The sequence below is a fragment of the Aplidium turbinatum genome, chromosome 11 (genome assembly GCF_918807975.1).
Source record: "Aplidium turbinatum chromosome 11, kaAplTurb1.1, whole genome shotgun sequence".
Classification (NCBI taxonomy): Eukaryota; Metazoa; Chordata; class Ascidiacea; order Aplousobranchia; family Polyclinidae; genus Aplidium; species Aplidium turbinatum.
In genome coordinates this window covers 19,621,182-19,646,028 of record NC_137482.1, presented here as the reverse complement: position 1 = coordinate 19,646,028, position 24,847 = coordinate 19,621,182, and the positions used below count along the sequence as shown (strand labels likewise).

At 38.1% G+C, this 24,847-nt stretch overlaps 1 protein-coding gene across 1 annotated transcript; it reads right to left on the bottom strand.

Annotated features, from left to right (window-relative positions):
- Positions 1-839: 839 nt before the first annotated feature.
- LOC145779327 (cold shock domain-containing protein E1-like) lies at positions 840-23,604 on the bottom strand. Its single transcript, XM_082590887.1, has 27 exons — positions 23,016-23,604; positions 22,560-22,649; positions 21,687-21,805; positions 19,757-19,854; positions 19,350-19,451; positions 18,889-19,156; positions 18,239-18,528; positions 14,367-14,467; positions 12,614-12,740; positions 11,962-12,048; positions 11,139-11,273; positions 10,722-10,928; positions 10,217-10,324; positions 9,906-10,072; positions 9,415-9,540; positions 8,843-9,008; positions 8,525-8,678; positions 8,134-8,221; positions 7,618-7,780; positions 7,193-7,373; positions 6,736-6,822; positions 6,029-6,115; positions 5,787-5,881; positions 5,434-5,529; positions 4,810-4,960; positions 3,520-3,671; positions 840-3,121 (listed from the first exon to the last, which is right to left on the bottom strand). Exons 2-27 carry the CDS (start codon positions 22,565-22,567, stop codon positions 3,050-3,052), a joined length of 3,435 nt encoding a protein of 1,144 aa, XP_082447013.1. The 5' UTR covers positions 22,568-22,649; positions 23,016-23,604; the 3' UTR covers positions 840-3,049.
- Positions 23,605-24,847: the final 1,243 nt, after the last annotated feature.

Sequence of the window (24,847 nt, the reverse complement as noted above, 5' to 3'; positions counted from 1 at the left end):
TATGCGATACTGACGAGCCCAGCCTCATGGGGGAAACTGCCGAATAACAAAACCAAGCGACAATAATTGTTCAACTTTAGGCATGTGCAACTCAGCAGGATGACTGAATCGAGCTGTTTGTGACTTTTAATAACTTAACCAAAGCATTACGGTACTTTCTTTATGAATTCAAAAACCGTAATACTCAACAAGTCAATGGTTCTAACCAGTGGCGTAGCCAAGGGGGGGTTTTGGGGGTTACAACCCCCCCTTTGCCAAACGTGTGACGTCACGATATTGAGAATGATGCTTTCAGTCTCTAAAACAAAGTTTGCCTAATTTTGAACGAAACTGCATTAAAAGAGCGAGTTTTGCCAATACCAAACATCTCAGCCAGGAATTAGCCACAAGAAAACAGAGACTTAGCTTTATTACCGAAAAATGCCCCAGAAAACATGATCTTACCCTTTTTCTATGCCACCGGACAGCACCATGTTACAGGAATAATTATGCCACATTTTTTTGAAAATGCTTTCAGAATGCATCAAATTCAAAGCAATTTTTCAAATTTTTTTGGGGGACCAACGCCATCAAAATTCCCCCTTTCTAAATTCCTGGCTACGCCACTGGTTTTAACCATAGCGATCTATACAAAGATCGCCATGGTGTTTTGTTCTAATCTTGTGGACATTCCATTACAGGGCTGTGACATAAAAGTTTTTTTCGTGTGATTAAAATTCGCGACTTTTAAAAGCTTTAAGCTGGAAGTTTTTTGTTGAACTGCGTAGCCTTCTGAGTTTTCCTCTTTGATGCGTGGTAACTAGCAAGCGAATTTAAAATGCATAAGTGTGTGATCAACAGATTGAAAAAACCACACAGTTTGAGCGATTTTGTTTTATACTTCCAACGCAAACCATTGTCACCAAAACAAACTCAAATTTCAACTATCGGCATAAAACGAAGGCAACTGAACCAAATGATTCTAAATATAAGCAGCTTCTGGCCGACAAAATTATTGGCATCGGGTTTGGTAACTCAAGTAACGAAGTTATGTACAAACGCAAATTTCAAAACAAAAACAGTGGGAAAAAACAAAGTAAAAATAAAATAAAAATAGTTAGCAGTTTCACGAGAAGAGCACCAACTGGATAAGGTATAAATGCAGCCCAGCAGGAAAATCAGTGCTTTTGGGCCATTCAACGTTCGCAGACAAAAACCTGATTTTCCAAGCTGACAATAGGCTAATAATTGGTCATAGTATATAAGACGGTTGCAAATACCATTGTTATGTCTATTCAACATGCCAACAACGTCCAAACAAGGTAAAATAAGCATTTTTTTTACCTGAACACAAACCTATGGCCTTAAATACTGGAGGGTTTACCATTCAAATATAGCACTTTTCATCAAAAAAACAATCTTAACTGAACAATAATTTGCTTTGCAATTGCGGGCGAGTTAGCAAGTGACCGAAGACAGCAAACCAACACGGGTTGCCTTCGTGGAATCGATAACTTAGAAAATCTTTTAACAAACTAGAAATTGTATCTGACACGAAGCGGGAATTCACGACGCAAAAACACACGGTGGTTGTTGCAACGTGAAGATGCAAAATCGATCAAGACCCAGCCAGCAATTCAGTCCTTTTTACATTAATTCAACGTCTACAAATGTAAAAAGAACTGAACTGGAGGCCGGGGATCGGCCATTCATGGCACAGTGAAAGGGGAGTGAGCTGCAAGCGGAATTCAAACAAGAGGTTGATTTTCATCAAAGTTGCGCTCAGCAACGCAAAACTTAAGCAAATAGCCCCGTCGCGGTAGATGACATCCATCCACAAACGAAAACAAACTGGATAGCAATTTTACAGAAACATTGGGGAAAAATAATTCATTTGGGACATAGAACAAAAGCAACTGTCACAAAGTATGTTACTTTGACGTTAAATTACTACAAGGGTGCATGAAACGAGACATTCTGTCGCGCAAAAAGCCAAAACTGGGGAAATTTTGCATTCGATTTGGCAATAAATCGGCCATAAAAATGCATTACAGTTTCAATGAAAACTTAGCAATGACGCTTCAGCAGCCATTGGGGAATGAAAATTTGTGTAGACTTCGGAAATCCCAAAATCCATCACCATTACAAGTACAAACGTTTATAAAAATGATGAATTTTGCTATTTGGGGCAGGCGTTCCTTCAGAGAGTAGGCTTTTTCATATTGTGATTAAATTTCATTGTAAAACCTTTTAACGCGTTTTCTTTTGATGTAAAACTTTGGTAAAAAAAAGAAATCATTTTCCTCAGTTGAAATGGTTGGACGCAATCTTCAGCATGGACATGTACAGAACAGGCGACGACTCGAGGGAAAACTGGGCGTGAACGACAGAAGCAAATACAGGGGAGAACGTACAGACGCCGAGGGCGTCGGCGTTTCACAAAAATAAAGCTTTGACGGCCCAAGAAACAAAGCCCAGCAGGGCAGTGAGAGAATGACATTTTCAACCACTCGGTAGCGCAGTTATGAAAAGCAGCAATACTGTTTTACAAAACTTCAAAAATAAATGAGAAAAAGCAATGTTTTTGTGACAAAAAATAACGTTACATTTGGCAAATCGTGAGCATGGAGCTTCAAATACAAGGGTTTTCGAAAAAGGCGAAACGTGAGTATTTTTCGACTATGGCGGTCAGGAAAGTAATTTCGGTGGGGCAATACGTTCAATGTGACATGCGAATTCACTGACTGCCCACTGCAAAACACGTTGAAGAATGGATAAACTGCATTAAAGTCCACTATGTAAGGAGCAGTACATGTGCAAAACATGAGAGAGACTGAAAGTCCAGCGAGTGAAATTGCCGCCTTCCTGACGTCATAATACGCTGCGTAGTCCCGAGGGGAATGTACGCGTGGTGAAAAAAAAAAACGGACAACAAAAAAACGTCAACAAATAACACAGAACGAGCGTGCAACGCAAAGAAAATTAGCTCTTGTTTGTCGAGTTGAATTTATCTTAAACCGGCGGTCAGTAAATAAAAAGTACAACTGCATCAGGTATTGGACGGGGTTGATTAAGTCTCGCTGGTGGTGGTGGTGGAAGCATCTTCGGCTGTGCTGCTCGTGCCTCTGTTGAACGAAAATCCCTGAAAAGTGTCATCAACGTTAAAGCAATGTTGCTAAAACGTCTTCAAGTTAAATCAACGTTAAAGCAATGTTGCTAAAACGTCTTCAAGTTAAATCAATGTTAAAGCAATGTTGCTGAAACGTCTTCAAGTTAAATCAACGTTAAAGCAATGTTGCTAAAACGTCTTCAAGTTAAATCAATGTTAACTAGCGAAACTACGTCGTAAAAATGCACAGTTGATGAAAACTCGATAAGCTCGCGTCCAACATAACGGCATGCTACAAATTGATTCAGTTAACTACATATAGAAGGTGTAGCTATTAGACTCTAAAGAAGGTTTAGCAACATTTAAATGACATGAAAGCTCAAGAACTCCAACTGGGCGCAGTTTGTGGCTTGGCTGTGTAGCTGGCTTACCTTGCTGTTCTCAGTCGGTCCTCGGGGTTGTCGGACAGCGACAACTATCGGGCCGATTGTTGAGTCGCATGTGCTTCGAAGTCGAAGTCGCTCCGGTCGCTGTTGCTTCGGGAGGGCATCGGCCAAGCGAACTTTCGACGCGGAGAACTTCCCTGAAATTCGTGACCTCATTAAAACGATGTAAAGAAGGTTCATGAGATATTTAATGCAAGGAACACTATTGGACACATGTTATGTCGGTAAATAAGGGATGAATTTAGAACGTAAGTTATCACAAACTTTAAGCAAGGCTAAAGTTATGATCATGGAAGTTAGAATAGTAGTTGGGGCTTGAGTGAGGAAGGATTAATACATATTCAAGTGATCAACTGTCTAGCACAGTGGTTCTTAACCGGGGGGGGGGGGGGCGCCCCCCCAGGGGGGCGTGAAGCATCTCTCAGGGGGAGCAAAAGCTCTACAACAATTTCAATTTTTTTAATTACTTTAATGTCCTAGGACCTATGCTGTTCGTCATATTCCGTATTTTATCTTATTTTATATTGTATTCAGTAATTCTTGCTTTATTAGTTAGACCAGAACTTTACAAAACTATTTTGCGCTGAACTCCTTCAGATTTATCAAATTTTCTTGACGCTGCTTCATTTTTACTTTTCTACGGCTTCATTTCTACGGCTGAGAGTTAAAGGAGACTTACGTTGTTCACTCTCTGGAGTTAAACCTCGCATTAAAAATCTAGTCGCTAAGAAGCAGTGACAAGTATCTCACTGATGTGTACAATAAACAGATAAAAATGCAATTTTTTTGGTATGATACTTATTTAAAATCTAGGGGGGCGCGAGGCACATGACCATTATTGAAGGGGGGGTTGATAAAAAAAAGGTTAAGAATCACTGGTCTAGCAGTTTCCTGTTGAAGTGATTAAATTTCGATAAGCTTTTTCAACAGGTATGCCATAGTGCTTGATCCGCAATACGTACTCTTGGGGCAGACACATAAAGACGCAGCAGAGTACAATATTAGCTTAAAAATAAATTTCTTAAATGCTGGGTGCCAAGCAGAAACAAGACTCAATTGAATTTTATAAAGCTTTTGGTAGAGCGCGAGAAGGTATCGAACTCACGCTTACCAATTTAAAGACGACCACACTATCAGCTAGGCCGCCAAGCTCAATACTTTACGATTTTGATGAGTTCGGCCGCTTTAAAACGAAGAGTCGGATTTCGCTGAAGATTTACAATACGACGCAGAGTGCACAAAAAAGATAATAATTTCAAACTGACAATCGCTTACCACTCCTCTGGTTGTAAATAACCGAAAACTCGACATTGCATCCCGGAGTGAGTTGCAGGTTGGGGTCGCGGACCTCGGACATGTGGAAGAACAACTTTCCAGTGCTGCCATTGCTGTCTCCACCTTTCACTTCGTAGTTAATGAAGCCGAACTGAAGACATGAAGGTTGTAACGCATAAAAAAAGTTTATTGCAGTAAACGTGTTTCATTCTTTTAAGAAGGTTTGCATGGATAAAGACATCATAAATCCCTACACTAATGAATGATGATGCTTTCAGTGCGTCAACCGTTCTGCCATTTAATTATTTGTTCTCATAGACTTCGATCTGTATGTAGTACATGTTTTCACCTAATAAACATTCCACCCGATACGTTGGTAACTTTTAGTGAACCAGTTCACTCCAGTTAGATGCAGTAGGTCGGCACACATTCGGTGCAAAACCACAGTCCACAAATATCCGGGAGCCAAGAATCTGGAGTGAGGTCGACGCTTTGTGAAAGCAGTACAGCGCTTAACAGAAAAAGCTGGACAGTCTATCAAGGACAAAGTGGAAGGAAACGAATTGAGGTACGATAATGACTCATCGATGTTTCGTTTGTGTTACGATAAATTTGAAAACTTACGTCGCCTTTGATGCTGTCCACTGTGGCACGCACCGTCTCTCTGTTGACGTTGACGTTAACTGCGCGTTGAACGTCGCTGCGTTCGTCGGTACTGATCTGTGACGTAATATAACTAGGTTCAAGTACAGAATGTTTATGCATGACTTTGTGCAAACAGTCATCATCGGTGGACGAAAAATCTTATTTCACGTTACTTCTGTCAATATTTTACCAATACCGGTCTCTAAACAAAGAAACCGCAAGCTATGTTAATAAATTTCACACATAACTTTCTTGATTCTAAAAACAATGAGTTGTTCTACAAATCCAGAAATCTGTAAACCTGCGATAAATGTCAATAAGCTTGAGATTACCTGAAAGGTGACCTTGTCACCAACTTGGATGAAGTCGCGACGGTCGGACAGGCTCAATGGGCTGTACGGAATTGTCTTTATGATGGTGGTTTGCCCTGGAAAATGACAGTGCACGTTATGAGAAAGTGCCAAGATGATCACTTTGCGGGCTGGGGTAACATATCTCGGTGTTAAAAAGGGTTGCTGGACGTTGAAAAAACGATTTTGACAGACGAACATTAAACAAAGAAACAAGCGGTTACCGGGTTCGCAGATCTCCTTGTACTCGATCAGACCTTGGTAAGTGCTCTGGTTTGGATTAACTGACTTGAGCGGCTTCAAAACTTTTCCTGAAAAGTGGAAGGTGATGTGAGCGACCAGTGCAATAGAGATTATTTTTCGTTTTAATATGAAGTAAATAAACACAGAAAAATTATTGTGCTGTTGTTAGCAAAAATCACTGGCTTTAAAATCAATGCGGTCAATAAATGTAAACTGAAAGAAATCACAAATGATGTTAAGTGTTTAGAGCAGTGGTTCTTAACCTGTGGCTAATTACGACCAAAGGGGTAGAGTCATTTTTTGGGGGTAATTTAGATTATCGTTTTTGGTAACATTCCAATTAAACACAGTACTTTTAAACCTATACATTAGAACTAAATAGATTTTCGTGTGCGTTTATCTTTCGTTTCGCTTAAAACCATGCCTTTTGTGACATCATAGTATGTTGGTGTCTTATGTATAGACAGTATAGTAGACCGTAAGACAGTAGCTGATAATAGTCGTTAGCATTGCAGGTTGCAGTGGTCTAGTCTAGTCAGTGTATGCGCTAAAAACTATTAAAATGCAATTCGTAATTTGTTACTTTTTGAAAAGGGGGTAATTAAAATCAATCATGTTCTTCTCAGGGGCAACGATATTAAAAGGTTTAAGAACCACTGGTTTAGAGGCTCACAAAGAAGTTTCTTACCCTTCACTATTTTGCTTTCAACAAGCTCTCTGGAGGGAAGATCATCATCGGTAACCTTCTGCACTTTCATAGCGCACGCTTTATCCTCTGTGAAAAATGTGTTGTTACAATCTTGAACAGTTATCATGAGGTTAACACTGACAGCCGGTCAATGACCGAGTAAGAATTTTAGTCGTTTGATTCCAGTGAAACTTTGTTAAAATCTTTATTCAGTAAATTAATGGGACGTAGAAATCCGAATGTCGTTAGTTCATTATTTTCGGTTTTAACTTGGAAACACTGCTGCGAATGGAAGATTTTTGCAATGCCATTATCAATTGATTGCAATGCCGTTTCTTACATAAAAAAACTACATCCAGCCGATTTTAATAGACTAAATTAGTTACTTAACTTATTTTAATAGACCAAGAAATAGCTAAGTTACTTTCGATAGCATGCAGACACTCATCCTTCCCACCTTTGATTCCCATGACGAAGTGCACGGGGGTGCCGACTCTGTAGCTTTCCAGGGGTGCAAGCAGTTCGCTGAAGTGGAAAAATATCTCAGCGCCATGGTCGAAAGCTTCGATGAAGCCAAACGTGTCTTTTAAAGTGCTCATCCAGCCGAAAGCGCTGTCGTTCTCCACAGGTGGATCATCCTGAACAATGCGTTGTTTATTGCAAAGTCGGTAGTTCGAGCGCCAGTGTACAAACTATTTGCAAAACTGAATGCAGCAAAATGTTCGTAGCGTTCTAGTAACCAACAATAGAAATCCTGCTTTGGTAGAGTTACATTCTTCAAAAAAATTAAACTTTTCTATGATTTGTTTTAAGAAAATTACCAGTTCTTTCGGTTCAAGGACGCAAGCTACGTCAGCGAAAACTGACAACAAATAATGTTACCTGAATGACATATACAAACTCTTCAGTAGAGCCGTCATTATTTGCGTCCGTGTTTGAAATCGACAACTGCTTGAACTCTGGCACCCTAGTCGGTTCATCGGCGGCTTCAAGCGCACTGGCAGGAGGGGAGGGAGCGCTTGCGATGCTGGACTCGGACATACTGCTGGAGATGAAGTATCAGGATTAAAAACTTCATCAAGCAGTTGATTGTGTAAAATACAAACTCTGCTAAAAGTTCAAGACACAATTCACAGCTACGCTTTTTATAATTTCTTTTCATGATGCAAAACAAAACAACAAAATTGGCGCAATTAAAACTAACCTACCTGATTGGAAAAAGACAGTTTTACAAAAATAAGCGTGTGATCAGTAAAAAATCTGATAAAGCGGAATTGGCTGTATTAGCAAAGCAATAATTGAGTTTAGTTTCAAGTACCTACGGCAAACGACAAATAAAATGCGGTGTGTTGCGGTTGAAAATTAATTTAAAAAAAATTCTGATCCCACAAAAACTACCTTTGAGGAGGAGTGGATGATTTGATGGAGGTATCAGATGACTGCTTTCTGGCTGGGACATCACCCAACTCAAAACGAGGTAGTGTGGCTGCAGAAGAACAATGCCATTATTGCTACTTATAGTTGTTCATATGTAAGTATGTAAAGAGACATACAGCTGTTAATAGACCGCGACACAATAAAAATCGACAAAGAAAGTTTCATCATTCAGCTTTTAAGTGCGTAATTATAAAAGCAAGTAGCAGAGTTAAAACTTTATGATAATTCACGGATATTATGAAGCTTGTAATTCCAAAGTTAGCTTTGCTTTTTCTAATAATGCTACTGTAAACAAGAGCGTAAGCAGATATTTGATGAAGCATTTTTTAAACTACAATTAACTTTTACTCACTTTCTTCGGGCAGTGGGGCCAATTTCATTTGCGATAGAATATTTGCTCGTCTGCTTAGCGCAGTGTATTGCTCTTCGATGTCACTTGGGAGCAGCTTGATGTCCACAGCGCTCTTGACTCCAGTGCGTTTCACCTCGCATATCTTAAACTCAACCTGGGATAAACGTTTTATTTTTTATTATTATTCATTCAGCATTTAATGATGGAAAACAGCTGGAAACTGTTGTTGAAATTCTGTTTCAACGATACTGAAGCAAAAGTTTGGTAAAATATTGAAAAAACATGACTCACGATAGACACAATCGGGCTGCAACTCACAGAGTTTCCAACTTTAAGATTCAGGGCATCTTTCCATTCCTGGAAGTCTTTGGCAGCGTATGGAATCCGTACAAGGTTCTCAGTTTCGCTGAATGCGCCCTTCGTGCAGTACACAATGATACCCGGATTAGGTCCCAGGCCAGGACTGTAAAGGCATTCGGTGGGACTGAAAAAGAGAATAATTTAGCTGTTGGATGAAAACCACACGGGATAAAAACGACAAGCTACAAGCTAACCTGTGCAAGAGCTACAGAAAATGTAACGTATCTGACATTTGACAAAAGATGTGTATTTTTAACGTTTACAGACGTCGAATTACTGTTTAAAGTTGAAACGACGCGATTGCAACAACTGCTCTTATCAAGCGACTTTACACTACGTTGGTAAATCGTAACGTGGAAAGTTTTGGAACAGTCAGAGCAGCAAGACACCAGCTATTAAATCAGTTTTTTTACATTGATTCAACGTCTGGTAACGTTAAGTAAAAAAGACGTTATTCTGGTTGGGGCTATTGACAGATACTCGCTAAAACAAAATTGTTAGTAAACATTCAAATCAAACACAGCAACTACCTTTTGGGCATGGAGTTAGCAGCTGTGCCTGCAAGGGATTCGATGATTCCAATGTATGATTGCTCGGATATGGTGTGGAATATGACAGTGCCACGAGGTAAAACTTTGATTCTGGTTGCGTGCATTCTAAAGAGTAATATACTGTATAACAACAGGCACGGTCTACTTTGAGCCCATTGCGATAACACGGTACACTGCCCTCACAGATGCACACAAAAGGGCACATAGTCATCGAACCAGCTGCGCCCATTCATTTTGGAAAAAAAACAAACTGGATGATGATAACTAAGTAAGAGTTGAAAATCTTACTAACAAACAGTAAACACTAAACACACCACAAAACCATGGAGGTAATGATGATTCTTTTTTCTTTTACACAACTATGAACTACATGTGCAAAATAAATCCGGCTTTAGGTACAATAGTGACATTGCAATATGATGTAGGAAGCCGCGTTGATGCTTCTACTATAAAAGACTTTGATTTCCAACCTTTGTTTCTCAGCTACTGGATCAAGAAGAACGGTGAACTCCACTTCATCGGACATACGGATGTGATGGGTGGGGTCCAGGAGCTCGCAGCAGTGGAAGAAGAGCCGGGAGTCTCTCTCGACGCACTTGATGAATCCGAATCCTTCTTTCACGGCGGCTACTATTCCCTGAATGGAAAATTTTTGTTTGAACCTACATAGCTTGCTTCTGAGTGCTTGGCCTACAATCTACATACACCCGGTCGTCTTCACATTATAATGCAGTGGGGGGACGTTAAATTCTTTCTAATCAGTTGACTTTGCCACACTAACCTGCTCTCTCTTCTCTTTGGTAGTGCCAAGTGTCTTGTCTAGAAGCAACGTCACTCCTGCGGCTCTTTGGAGCAAGTCACGCTTGTCGGTTATAGTTAGGAAGGACACCTTTGAAATGGATCACAACACGTAAAGATGTGAGGAGAGTTGCTAAGATGCAGAGAAACTAACTACGAAAAATACTAAGATAACATTGTAAAGTGAGAGCTAAGCTGTGAGGTTCTTTTCGAGCTGGTACATTTTCATAAATTCTTGTTTAAAGCTTGATGTGGTTAGGGAAGATTAAAATCTATGAAAATTCATCAAAGAATAAAATTTATTTGATGTGGGGTTTTACTTAACCACATGAACGAGACTGGCTCCTGGATTGGCGGGTATTTTTTTAACTAAGCCTGATTGGCTATAAAAAAACTAACGAAGAAAAATGTTATCTAACCAAGAACAATTTAAGTCAACATTAGCTAATACGCATTTTCAAACTCCGTTGTTACGTTCAGATACTTACCTTGTCACCTTTGCATAGAGTGTGCAAGCAATTGGCAGCTCTGTCTTTCTCTCCGAACTTGATGTGCTTCATTTCGCCTTTACCATCGATGTACGATATCAAGCCAGCTAAAGCAAGAGAAGGCTGAGCGGTGGCTGCAGCAGCAGATGGTGTCCCGTTCTTTATGGTTTGGTTCGGCGAGGTGGCGTCGCCACCAGCAATTGTTGACTGAAAAACAACGTTGGGATGATGTTTGAAATGATATTTTTGTGACTAAAAATAAAAGCTTTGGCTTTTAAAACTGAAATATTCATTCTCAACAGGTGAGAGCATAATATGTCGACGCATTTCAATATTGTACACAGGAATGATAATGTTATTACAAGCATGATACAATAAGATGCAAAGATAAATTTAAGAAGAAATGTCTTCATTCACCTCGTTAACAACTTTATTTGAAGCCTTAGCAGGTAGAGGTTTTTCAATGGCCCCAACAAAAAGATCGCTTGAAATCTCTTCTAACTTGACACTGCCCAATGGGAGAAGACGGATTTCCGTGGCAACCTCCTTTCCCTGAAACCAGGAATAATAAAAAAAAAATTCCATCGAACTCACGAAAGTGAAGACAGGTTTGAAAAAAAATTAATGTTTTTCAAAATGAATAAACATTAATAAAATCAGTCAAGAAAATGGGAAATCGTCTAATGGCAAGAACAAGTGAAGAACTCGTGTTGTTTATTTACAGCACAAGAAGCAGTCGTGGTTCAAGTTTCAACAATGGTAGTATTAGTGAAACCGCAATTTCTTAAGTGTCGTTGAAAGGCTGGATTTCTTACATCTTTACACTGAAACAGATCGCAAAAACAATAATCACATACAAGACTTAAGTTTTAAGTTTATTTAACGTCTTCAGATTCCAAATCAACGTCATACAGAGTTGAAGACCGTCATTCACCACTGAAAGAAGTAAACAACTAAAATGTGCTGTCAAAAACTGACTTCACCTAATTTGCTGAAATAACGCAAAGCAAACAATAGGAAAGTCGAGGAAACAATAATGCTTTTGAGTCACTCGCAAGAAAGAAGTCAAATTAACCAAAATCAGCGTCGTCAGCTGCTAAGTACAGGTTACCAGACAACAAATGACCCCTTTTTTTTCCTTAATTCAACGCCTGCAGACGTTGGATCAACGCAAAAAAGTAACTTTCTAGCTGGTTGCCGGTGAGCTGAGATTATGCCCGATAACAAACGGCAAACATACGTTTCGTTTTTGAATACTGTATTCAACGTGGTCGCCAACATGAAGGTCAGGTACGTTGGCCAGGACTTCGCTGTAGTGGAAGAAGATCTGAAAAATGGTCACAATAAGTTATTTGAAGTTTCTGTTTGACTTAAAAAAAAAAATTATATTCTTGTGAAACATTTGAATTATCTTTTTTTTTTATAGCGAAAAATAAAGCGAAACATAAATTTACAAAACTTGTCTTAAACAACTAGATGTTTCATGCAACGCGAAAAGAATTTATCATTTGAAAATGACGTGGTTTTGGAATGTTGCAAATACAATAATACATTTTATACAATAGTTATATAGTTAACTCCAATTCTCATGCAAACGCTATTGAAGCTTTCTAGCCTAAAGTCGATCGGTTTCGATGCCAAAATGTTTCAATTTACAGACCAACTGGACTTGACATTAAACTTTCAACTAAAACATTCATGACAAAATAAAGTAAAACAGTTTATTTTGAGCAAGAAGGATTACAATGAGAGGCACATTTGCAAGACGTTGTACGATGACCAGATGGTGCTGTATTATATAGAGCAGAAATCATCTGTATATCATATATGCCTACTTGAAGGCATTGCACAAGAAAATTCTAGATCTAAAACAGGTTCAAAGAAGAACTCACCTCCCTCACAAGATCAGCACGTTCAATGAATCCAAAAGATTCCTTCATGGCGGTGACGATGCCGCTGAACCTCTCAGGCGGCGCACGTTCGACCAATGTGATCTTTCGCGCCCGCATCACGCCGGTTCTATGACGAACATGGCTCTCATGAAACACTTAGCAGAGATTATAGACGCAACTAACACTTCAGAGTTTACCATATCAAAGCTCATTGAAAACAAAGGTGAAATTGCGACTACAAAACTGTCCACAACTTAACTCTGCTATATAGACAATCGGATCAAATAAAAGACAAAATGTAAGCGAAGTATTACCGGTCCACGACTTTATGACGCGGTCCGAATGACGCGAATTCTAGGCCGCAAGGCCCGAATGCCGCAATGCATGAATGACGCAAGATTTGATAATTTCGTACTAAGGTAAATTGAATTTGGTAGTAATTCCAACTTTCAATTTTTATACAAACAAAAATACAAATTTTTTTACACATAACAAGATAAAGATCTTCTTAAGATAACGATGAGGCTTGGTTATTTCCCATTAAAACTAATTATTTTTTTTGTGTTTTTAATACGTTAGTAATTTCAATTTTTTCCACTTCAAAATAAATATGAAGCTGCCACTAATACACTTGTTGCTTTTTAATCTTAATGGACACGTCTGCATGGAACTCTTACTAATCAGAAACGTTTGGCCAACTCGAAGTGTAGGCTAAGTCTGGCTTCTCGCAGTTAATCTCGTTCCTCGCTGCTTCAGGAACAACACAGGAGGTCAGTTACACTATTTTGTTTTCGAAGACCGATTAGGTTTGGACGCGCTGTCAAACAGCGTTTCGTAATTAAAACAACTTGCGCTCCACAACTTTTTCTGCGTTATAACATTCTCCCGCATTTTCAGATTTTTTTAAACGCATTACAAAATCAAATTGCTACGATGCGTCAAAAACAAAGATTTTTCTATTACATGAAAAAAAACTTTGTGAAAAACTTTTTTATCATAAAAGCAATAATTAACTCACCAAAATCAGATCTTATCGAAAAGTCAAGTTTTTCATGTGAAAATTAAAGCGAGTAGTCCCAATATAGCTACGTTAAAACTAAAGCCTACTAATTAGACTAGCCACCAGTGAAAAATAGACCGGTTATTTAAACCGGTGGTTTGCATGAGTTGATGTTAGCTTAGTTTTGCTTCATGCAGTCCAACTAAGCTTAAAGTAGGCATAAATATTTCTTGGCTAGGCTATTGGTGATTGCTGTTATCCTAGTCAAAATGAAACTTTGTCTTTCTTAAACAATCGTGTTTGCGTCATTCGGGCCGCGGCATAAAGTCGTGTATGCAGGTTTTACAGCAGGCCAACTTTCTAAAGATAAAAAAAAATCTTCAACGTCAGCAACAGCAAGAATAATACAAAGATTTTGTGACAGTCTTCAACAACTTCCAATATCTCTGCAATCTGCATGTATCTCAGCAACCGCTTGTAGCATCGACTGTCGATTAATTATTTATCTCTATTACGTGAAAACCACGAAGATGCAATTAAATTTTGCCTTGAAAGATGTTGCACAGTTGCAAGCTAAGAAGATCATGTAATTTTCGTGGGATCCAGGCTTACGTCCGGTGGCTGAAGATTTAGATTAAGTAGACGGGAAGGCAAGGCAGTTAATTATTTAATTGATGGCTAGTGGCTAGTTACAGTTCACATTCTAAACACAACATTCGTAAAATCGAAACATCACGCAGAAGTCAATTGTACCTTTTCTCTGTCGCGATGTTGAAAGACACTTTGTCTCCACGAGAAAGAGCAGTGTTCGGGTTCGTGAGATCATTTGCAGAATAGTGGAGGAAGAAAAATTCCTGAAAGTCGTAAAAAAGACAATGAATGTGAGAAAATGTACAATTAGCTCTTGGTTCACGCTGCTATGTCGAGTTCCTCCAACTGTGAAAAACTCGATGTTTACTGTGCATTAGGGTGTTGCAGGCGCCCCGACCCTCTCGGATTTTGCTTACCTTTTTTGTGGTAGTGTGTTTAGATCAGTAGACCACAAATATGAAGTTTCATAAATTTTCATCGACGTTTACCTCCACCGCCGAGGCCATTTAGAGGTCCACTTTTTGAATTTTTTCATGTTTTTTGCCACTAGAGGGCAGTGTATAAGTTTTGCAATATTAGGGGTATATTTAAAAGATGCACTATGATGTTCTGAATAATGTTTAAAAAAAATTGGAGAAATGGGATAAGCATATCCAAAAATATTCAAGTTTTATCACTAATTTTTTGCACAATACTGCCCCTAGTGGTAAAAAGGAAAATTAAAATATCTTAAAAACTACTCACCATATTGTAATGGCACTTGCATGCACCCCCCCATTTTCGTGGGTAAGGAATTTAATTTTAGCAATATTTTTGCAAAATATTACCACTAGAGGGCGGTAATTCTAATTTTGAACTATTTTTCTGTAAAAAGGCGATATTGTTGCATTTTTTGAGCTGTGCTATCTGAAGAATACAATTTCATGGCTTATGCACAACAAAATTTATTCAATTGTAAAGAAACTGCATGCATGCATGTACTATATCAATACATCCAAACAGGCAATGTGAGTCTTAGTTAACACAATTTACGCAAAGGCAGTTGTGCATCTTCATTGTGTTGATAAATGACGATTTCTAAGATTTGGTATCTTTCTTCGATCCTCCTCCACCACTTGAATATAGTTTTGCAGATTTTTTTCTTGTTTTGCTAGATGAAGAAAGTCGGATACTAGTTTTACCCCTCTCTCTGCTGAATCATTGCAGACTCTGAGTGCACATGATACCATTAGCAGAAGCATAGCCATCATCTATTTCCCACTCTTTCGGGTGTTTGGCAAGAAAAGTTGTTGAAATGTGCAAAAGTTCAAAAAACATTTTGCTGCTGGCATTTGCATAGGAGCACAATGAGTTATCATTAACAATGTCTGGCAGCTCTGGCTTACCATATCCATTACCAAACCTGTTTGTAACCTGGTCATAGAAACTTGCATTTAAATGCAGCAGAGTTCTAGCCAAAGCTTCCTTTTCATCCATAGTGATTTTTTGTCCCATAGAACTAAGGGGATCAGCTCCCTAGTTACATACCATGTGTGCCTACCTAAAGCTTTTAAAGCAGCAACACTGATAATTTTGTCTACTGCATCATAGCTTTTGATGTCACTTACCAGTTGCAAATGTTCTCGGGGTGCTGATGCAGCAATTGGACAGTTAAACCACCATCCATTAAATTAATACAAAAGTGCAAAAGTCAACAAATCGCTCTATTTTTTGTATTTGTGACTTGGAAATGATTCCTTGTGGTAGAAAGTCTTGCAGCATTACTATCTTATACCAATAGAGCTGCTTTCCCACCCACCTTGCTCGATGGACTGCACCACATTTTTCAATATGTTTTCTGCATGCTAGGCAGAGAAGTGGTTTGTCTAGCTTTATTTGAAGAAAAGTGCATGCAGCATAGTGATAGCCAGAAAAAAATAATTAAAACAACAATACCCAAAGCGATTTTCAAGCCATCTCTCTGCTGCATGCATTTTTCTTCAAATAAAGCTAGACAAACCACTTCTCTGCCTAGCATGCAGAAAACGTACTGAAAAAGTTATACTTTCTCATGTGTGGGAAGCCCTGAAAGTCGAAACATCAAGATCTCCAGGCATTGAACTATTTAAAAGATTCCGGAACAAAGGATTCGATGCAACCCCACATGCTGCAGCTGTACTGCATACCAAAGATCCTCAAGAGTTGGGAGAATTTGTAACAACCCACAGCAGAAAAGTGGAATCACTTATAAATTTTGAGAGATAAGCAAAATTATCAGAGGGGTGACTACAAAGAACTTTTAGACCTGATGGCGGTGTACATTGGAATCAACAGTGGACAGTACAACTTCATGAACTGCGGTGCAGTCCATCGAGCAAGGTGGATGGGAAAGCAGCTCTATTGCTATAAGATAGTAATGCTGCAAGACTTTCTACCACAAGGAATCATTTCCAAGTCACAAATACAAAAATTAGAGCGATTTATTGACTTTTGTATTTAATGGATGGTGGTTCAACTGTCCAATTGCTGCATCAGCACCCCGAGAACATTTGCAACTGGTATGGTAAGTGACATCAAAAGCTATGATGCAGTAGACAAAATTAAAAGCTTTAGGTAGGCACACATGGTATGTAACTGGGGAGCTGATCCGCTTAGCTCTATGGGACAAAAAAGTCACTATGGATGAAAAGGAAGCTTTGGCTAGAACTCTGCTGCGTTTAAATGCAAGTTTCCATGACCAGGTTACAAACAGGTTTGGTAATGGATACGGTAAGCCAGAGCTGCCAGACATTGTTAATGATAACTCATTGTGCTCCTATGCAAATGCCAGCAGCAAAATGTTTTTTGAACTTTTGCAAACTTCAACAACTTTTCTTGCCAAACACCCGAAAGAGTGGGAAATAGATGATGGCTATGCTTCTGCTAATGGTATCATAAGTGCACTCAGAGTCTGCAATGATTCAGCAGAGAGAAGGGTAAAACTAGTATCCGACTTTCTTCATCTAGCAAAACAAGAAAAAAATCTGCAAAACTATATTCAAGTGGTGGAGGAAGATCGAAGAAAGATACCAAATCTTAGAAATCGTCATTTATCAACACAACGAAGATGTACAACTGCCTTTGCGTAAATTGTGTTAAGTAAGACTCACATTGCCTGTTTGGATGTATTGATATAGTACATGCATGCATGCAGTTTCTTTACAATTGAATAAATTTTGTTGTGCATAAGCCATGAAATTGTATTCTTCAGATAGCATAGCTCAAGAAATGCAACAATATCGCCTTTTAGTTCAAAATTAGAATTACCGCCTTCTAGTGGTAATATTTTGCAAAAATATTGCTAAAATCAAATTCCTTACCCACGAAAATGGGGGGGTGCATGCAAGTTCCATAACAATATGACGAGTAGTTTTTAAGATATTTTAATTTTCCTTTTCACCACTAGGGGCAGTATTGTGCAAAAAATTAGTGACAAAACTTGAATATTTTTGGATATACTTATCCCATTTCTCCAATTTTTTTTTTTAACAATTCAGAACATCATAGTGCATCTTTTAAATATACCCCTAATATTGTAAAACTTATACACTACCCTCTAGTGGCAAAAAACATGAAAAAATTCAAAAAGTGGACCTCAAAATGGCCTCGGCGGTGGAGGTAAACGTCGATGAAAATTTATGAAACTTCATATTTGTGGTCTACTGATCTAAACACAGTACCACAAAAAAGGTAAGCATGGTGAAACCAAGATTTAAATTTCATGGGGCGCCTGCAACACCCTACTGTGCACATAAAAGATGAGGTTACATGCACCAACACAGGATTATTCACTTATTTAGCAGAATAATTTTTTTGTGTGTGCCAAACATAATAATCCGCTGCTTAAAATCAACGAATACTGATCCACTGATGAACTTTAGACAAACTGATCCTGGGTTAACTAATCAGACGGTTAGCTTAATAAATCGGTGACTTTAAAGCTCCGCTGTAAGTGGATGCAGTCCTTACACTTATCAGCAAAAGAAAAAAAGTGCTAGATCCTAAACAACACTTACTCCCATTCTTTCATAAGACAAACTTCCCAGTTTTCCAGATACAACCGGTTCTCCTTTTTCGCTGGGTCTATACCCCAGACCAGCATATCCAGTGGTGCCACCTGGGACTGCATTGAATGATCCCTGGGCAGAGACCAATGACGCCGGTGGTGCAGCGTGAGTCACTTCTCCCAGAATTCTTTCTTCACTTAAAACTTCAAACACGACCGTTCCTTTCTGAAGCCGGACAACATGAACTGCCACCGGTTTTCCAGTTCGGGTGTCCATCGAGACCTCAAACTCGCATTCATCTGCAAATGATGCACAAATCTTTGATTTAAATTTGTTCCATTGTGTTAGTGATTTCCGTAAAAAGAAACAGCTACAAAATTGCCAGGCAGTTAACATTATTGATTTGATAGTACCATGGCTAATTTTAATATGTAGTGAGATTGGGCAAAATGTACAATAAACTATTAACTGTTTTACTGCTGGAGGTTTCAAGACATTATACATAAGGGCTTAAACCGAAAACGTTCGGCTGTTAATACTACTGTATTTATAACATCCGTCTACTCATTAAAGCGTTGTAGTGTAGCCTACTGTGTTATTCATTGCTACTTCCCAGAACATAAACATTTCGTAACTTGCTTTTTTTTAAATTAAATTACCATTAATGTGCAGAGACTGCGCTTCTCCGTGAAATTGGCTGTAATGGAAAAACAAACGGCCTTCTCTGTCAGCACACTTGATGAAGCCATATGAGACTAGTAGTTTCTCTATAACTCCAGTTTCCCGGCTTCTGTACCCGTTGTTGGACAAGCCTGGAGTTGAACCAGGGGATATTGCATTGGGTGATGTTGTACCCGATATGGGGGTAACGGAACCATTGCTTGATAGTCCAGTAAGGAGTTGGTTAGAATCATAACTGGTTGATCTCTGCCAGTAAAAAATGCGAAAAAAATTAACTGGGCTGAAAAAAATGAGAAAAAAACTAAAACTCTAGGAGGTATATCATAAAATTGAACAACAAATCAAAAACATGAAGTGTTTTGTCAAAATTATGTAAAAAGCAAGATGATCTAGCGCTATGTCATGTAGTCTATCATGGCGCTGAATGGCCGCAACAAACCTGCAGAGCCCTGTGCTGGTTCAATGCAGATTGCCGAACGGAACCGTTCTGGGGGTACACACCACAGCTTGTGGTTCGCGTCAAAGAGCGGCGATTTACCATCTAAGCATAGTTTTAAAAAGAATTAACTATGTAAATTGAGCACAATGTACCAAGAAACGACTCTGTGACAAATAAATGAGTGATGAGTGCAATAGAGAAAATATGAAACTCTAACAAAACAGATGGTATCACAAAAAAATACACCACAAGATCAGCCATTATATTTATGCAGTTTGCAACATCAACATTACACTGGAGTAAAAAATGTATGCAAAACCATGGAAATTGTTTATAGCATATGAAAATTGCATATGCTGTTTCAACAACATGGTAACGAGCAAGTCGACAAAGAACATATGGAGCACCTGTCTGTCTTTGGCATCTTGTTGATGTTGCTGTAGAGCAGCTATACCACCAGTGACCAAAACTTTTTGCTGATCCGAGAGACACAAACTGTTAGCACCTACAAATAAACATGCCAAACAAATGGTGAAAGTGTTCCTTGTAATATTGCTACATGCTTAAACATTTGCAACCATAGGGCTGCACCCCTTATAAATGAGCTGCCATTGAATACATTGATAACAAGAAAAGTGAACTAACATTGAGCAACCTAGCCAAAAGCATCACAATATAAACACACATTAGTGCGGAGCCGAAGATCAATGTAAGGTACTGGTATGTTAAAAGTTAAATTGACAATTCCGATTCTTAAACTGAGAGATGGCTCTGTCTTGCCCTTTTATCACCCTTTTGATAGCTAGCGTATATATTGAGAATGGTGGTGTTTGTGCCAGCTTATAACCTCATGTTAGTGAATTTTTAATGTAGGGGAAGAGCGGGACCAGTGAACAGGAGTGACCTGCGAACCACCCCCATAATTTCTTTTATAGAACTCTTTAGTGCCAAATGTGGATATTGTTGGCTTTAACACGCTTTATTAGGTTTTAGGCTGGGAGCAAAAAAATTACCAGTCATGTGGTGCGTGACCTGTGAACCTCCCTATTGGAGCAACCTGCAAACTATTCTGTTTTGGGTCAACAACACGATCCAAAAAAATTAATTGATACCTGTTGACTTGTCTATGTACAATTTTGAATAAACAAGTTTGTGGTGATGATGTACAGTCATGTTTGTCCAATTTGCTGATTGCGAATTAAACTTTGTGCACGGACTATTTTGTGCTGATAGTAAAATCATCTGTGTTCTTAACAGAGAGATTTTCCGATGAGCGCATACATTTAGTGTTTTCCATTTGACATTTCTTGTAGTAGCATGACAAGAGCACAACATAAAACTGTTAAATAATGGAAAATCGAAAATACTGCATTTTTTTCAAGCGGCTTAGAGGACCCTCCACAATGGTTGTAGGACCCTCACTTGCGGGTCGTATAAACCACTTTGGAGGACACTAAATTTTGCGCTCTGGGTCTTCCGCTTCCACCGGAACATGCTTAAAATCCATGAAAGTATGGAGACTGTAGGTAGGAAGATATACGTAAACTTTGAGACAAATCTTAGATAAAAAACAAACAAATATGAGATTTTGTAAAAATCGGCTCGTAGGTCTGCCCTTCCCCTAAGCAGTGGGTAGTCCACTAGTCCTCTCAGGTAGCCTAGAAGTGTCAAGCAATTGTGTTGGAAATCAAACCATATGAAACCAAACAAAATTTGAAAGATAATAATCTTTGACTACCAAAACGGTCTTTTTATGCACACCAATACTTATAAAGTTTATAAAACCAAAGACACAAAGCATGTATAAGTATAACACTAACAGGTTTTAAAAGATGATCAGCCGCCAACATGTTGTATGTACAATGTACATCAACAATTTAACATTTATATCATACAACTTGTTTTTAGATCTGAAAATTGTCACAAGAGACCTCTTCTCCAAACTACAAAGTTCAAAAACTACTGGATCACAGCCTGGGTTTTTTTTTGGGTCATTGACCGATTTTTTAGCCAAATGTCCAAAAAAAATATAGTCAATTTCGGTCAAAATGTCCGAAAAACTATAGTCAATTCGGTCAAAATTCTGAAAATTTTTTGGTTTGTATCTGCTACTTGAATGGAAATATTTTTATCAGAAAAAATGACCAAAATAAAAAAAAAATGACCGAATTTTTTTAAGTTATTTTGGACAAATGACCGAAAAGTTTCAGCGAAAAAACCCAGATCACAGCATTTTGTTAAATATTAAAAGCCTTTTGTTACCAATGAAGCAACAGCACTTTGTAAGTCAAAGCAATGAAAACTTGAATCAGCTTTTGTAAAAAGCTACCAACTTACTGCTTTGTAATGTTCCTTGTGGACGAAAAGGCGGCGCATTCACTAAGTTACTGAATGAATTATTTACTGATACTCCTCCTGGTTGCATTCCATTCAGATTGGGCCACACGAAAGGGGCCCTGCATGAAAAAGTAGGTAAAACTTCACTTAATGACTTGGGCTAAACAACTTACCAATATTGCATTATTGCCAATTATGACTTACTTACATTTCACAAGAATACATCAGCAAAGTAAATCAATTTTCTGGACATAAATATTGCAATAAAACTTTAATATTTATACATATACTCCAAAGTCAAAATTTTGTGTAGTAATGTAGACTAGTCCAGCTTATTAAGCCAACCTCAGGGCCAGACAATTTTGGCCAATTAAGTGGGGACAACTCTCTGCCACTCCTATACATTCTGTAATTCCGGACCAGACCAAATCGGGTTTAATAAGCCATTGGGCTTTATAGCCATTAGGCTTAATAAGCGAGGACTATTGTATAATATAAACACTTTTATTTTGCACCCATTGTGACAACACAAGAGTAACACTGCGGAACGTAGATGCAACACAACAGACAATTGAAGCAGAAAAAGAATACATGGTGGGGCATGCCAAAATATCAAAATACTACATAAACAAAATCGATTTACCACCACCACCAAAATTATTTCAGGCAAAAAAATATGGATTATATTACTTAGGGGTATATGGGTAGACTAAATAATTAAAACAATCAGCACCCTCACATCACCAACAATGTGTTGGGTGAATTATTGTAGCGATTCAGAGACCACTAAGTCTGACAACCATATAAAACAAAAACTAAATATCAGTGCTTGAATCATGACAATCTAGAAAAAGTTTAAATGGCAAACATTACCTGTTCATTATGAAGTAGAAAGCAAGGAAAGGTACAAACTTAAAACTCAAATTTTCAATTCAATTTTACAGTGGTATAGGTAAAAGAGAGCTGCAAAATTAAGGTGAAATATATAAACCATGTCTTAATTTTCAAATAATAATTGAATACCGTACCGTATGTAGCAAGGTACGATAGACTAATTTAATCATATAGCCCTATTGATATTTGCATTAATAACTCACTACACTATTTTCTATATTTAGATAGCCTAGTCTTCTAGCAACTATTCAGTGATTGTTAGTTTCTATCACACTTTATTTGTACAATTGACCAAGTCAACTCTGTTCCACTTTTTAAGATCTCCTGTCTTACTAAATATAATTTAAGTTACTAACATGGCTGACATATTGTATATACCAGTAACCTAAATGTTTTTAAAGATTTTTTGACCTAAAATATTATCAAATGTCTTACCGTATGTTACGATATGTATCCTTAGGCTAACTTCCATTTTTATGATAGAGCTCTGTGTTTCAGTAGGCTACTTAAAGTTGTCACTGTGACCACTGTCTTTTTTGTCAATGCAGACAATATCATACAAAAGAAGCAGAAAGTTTTGAGTTTTTCCCAAGTGAACGCTAGCATTCGCGCAAACTGCTTAATCCAGACTTTTCAAAAATTGATGGAAGACAATAAAAAGACTGTGTGACCAATGCTACCGGTACTCCGGTCCTGCTAATCCATCTCACATGCAACATAGTCTACATACATAGATAACTACTTTTGAAAATAAATGAATTGTCCTTACTGTAAATGTAGCTACAATGTCTAGATTAAAAAAGTGAGTTCAGAGTCGTTTCGACATGTCAAGCCACCTTGCCAACATCCTACTTCGACAATAGCCTACATGCGAAAGCTGCAAGGTCAGCCATTAAAATTTCGTTAATTGACTTGCTTGCTTCTGTCTGCATGCTTTCTGTTCCTAAATTCGTCGTTGTTACACAGCTTTACCTCACATTTTCAGTCTGTTTATGTTCAGAAAACTGTCCCTAATCTAACTGAAGGCAGAATTCAAACACAAAACCTTCTTTTTCATGATTGTTCAAAATAAACTCCTCCGCTGTTTATCCTTTGTGATCGAAGAAATATTTCTTGTTTCGTCACAAAAAGAAAAAAATGTTTTCTTCGAAGTTGCCAAGTGTAAACTGAACTGTGGAATTGCCTGAAACCGTTATCAAACTATTCGCAAAAATATTTGTAGAAGCTCCGTTCAATCAGTGAAAAGCAATGGTTGCTTTTGAATTAATTAAGAATTTCACAGAAGTAGCAACTGCAATTTTATTTTCACTTTCAGTGGAAACACCTTTTTAGTAGGGCATTCACTTCCATACCAGTTCTGAGGCTGCAAGTAGACCTCATCTCCGCAGCAAAAATGTTATGACCTTTTCAAACAAAAATATTTTACCCCACCCAAAACTACTAGTTGTTTAAAATAGAAGTAATGTAGTTTCGTTGTAAACTTTAAATGAAAAATGGTAAGCGAAAATAAAGCGCAGGCACATTTCCGAACGCAGAAAGCACTCTACAACATAGGCTATGTGACCTGGTGTCATATACTTCGAAAAAATCTGTCTCAGCTGCAATCGTTATAAGGTCGCAGTACTTTTTAGTATCATGTACATAGTTTGGGAAGAAATTATTTCAGAGACTTCGCTCCTCAATCCCCTTAAGTCTTTAGAAATTTTAGTTTTAATTTTTTTTTGTCAAGAAAGATCTCCTTCACCAAAAAAAATCGTTTCTTCAGCTCGTGTTTAAAATCGCCCTTGTTGCACTGGCAAGTGTTGATTTCAATTGTAGCCCTATTTTTGTACCGTTTTCACATAAAATTTTTTATCTTTTCTATCTCATTTCCAGGTTTTGTGGCTGTGCAAATTAAAGGTAGTGACATCCCAACACTGTTTTTGCATATTTTAAACCTTTTGGTTTTGCCATCTTTCCCTTTTGTTGGTGCTAAATTCGTGAGTTTGCTTTTCCGTTTTCTTCATGTTCGCGCCAGCAATGAAAAATAAATTGAATTGAATTGAATTTCGTACAATCCACTGAATATGTTCTCCAGAGCTCTTAATTTCCCTTAGCCTATATAGATTACGCTTCAATGATTAGCTGTTAGGCTACAAAATTGACAAAATATTAAATAAATTTTAATTTTTGATGCGCATTGTTGCATTAAATTAACAGTGCTTTGCATTCGAATCAAATGGCTACTTTTAAAATACCCATCCTATGCTAGCAGTTACTTGCGGCTT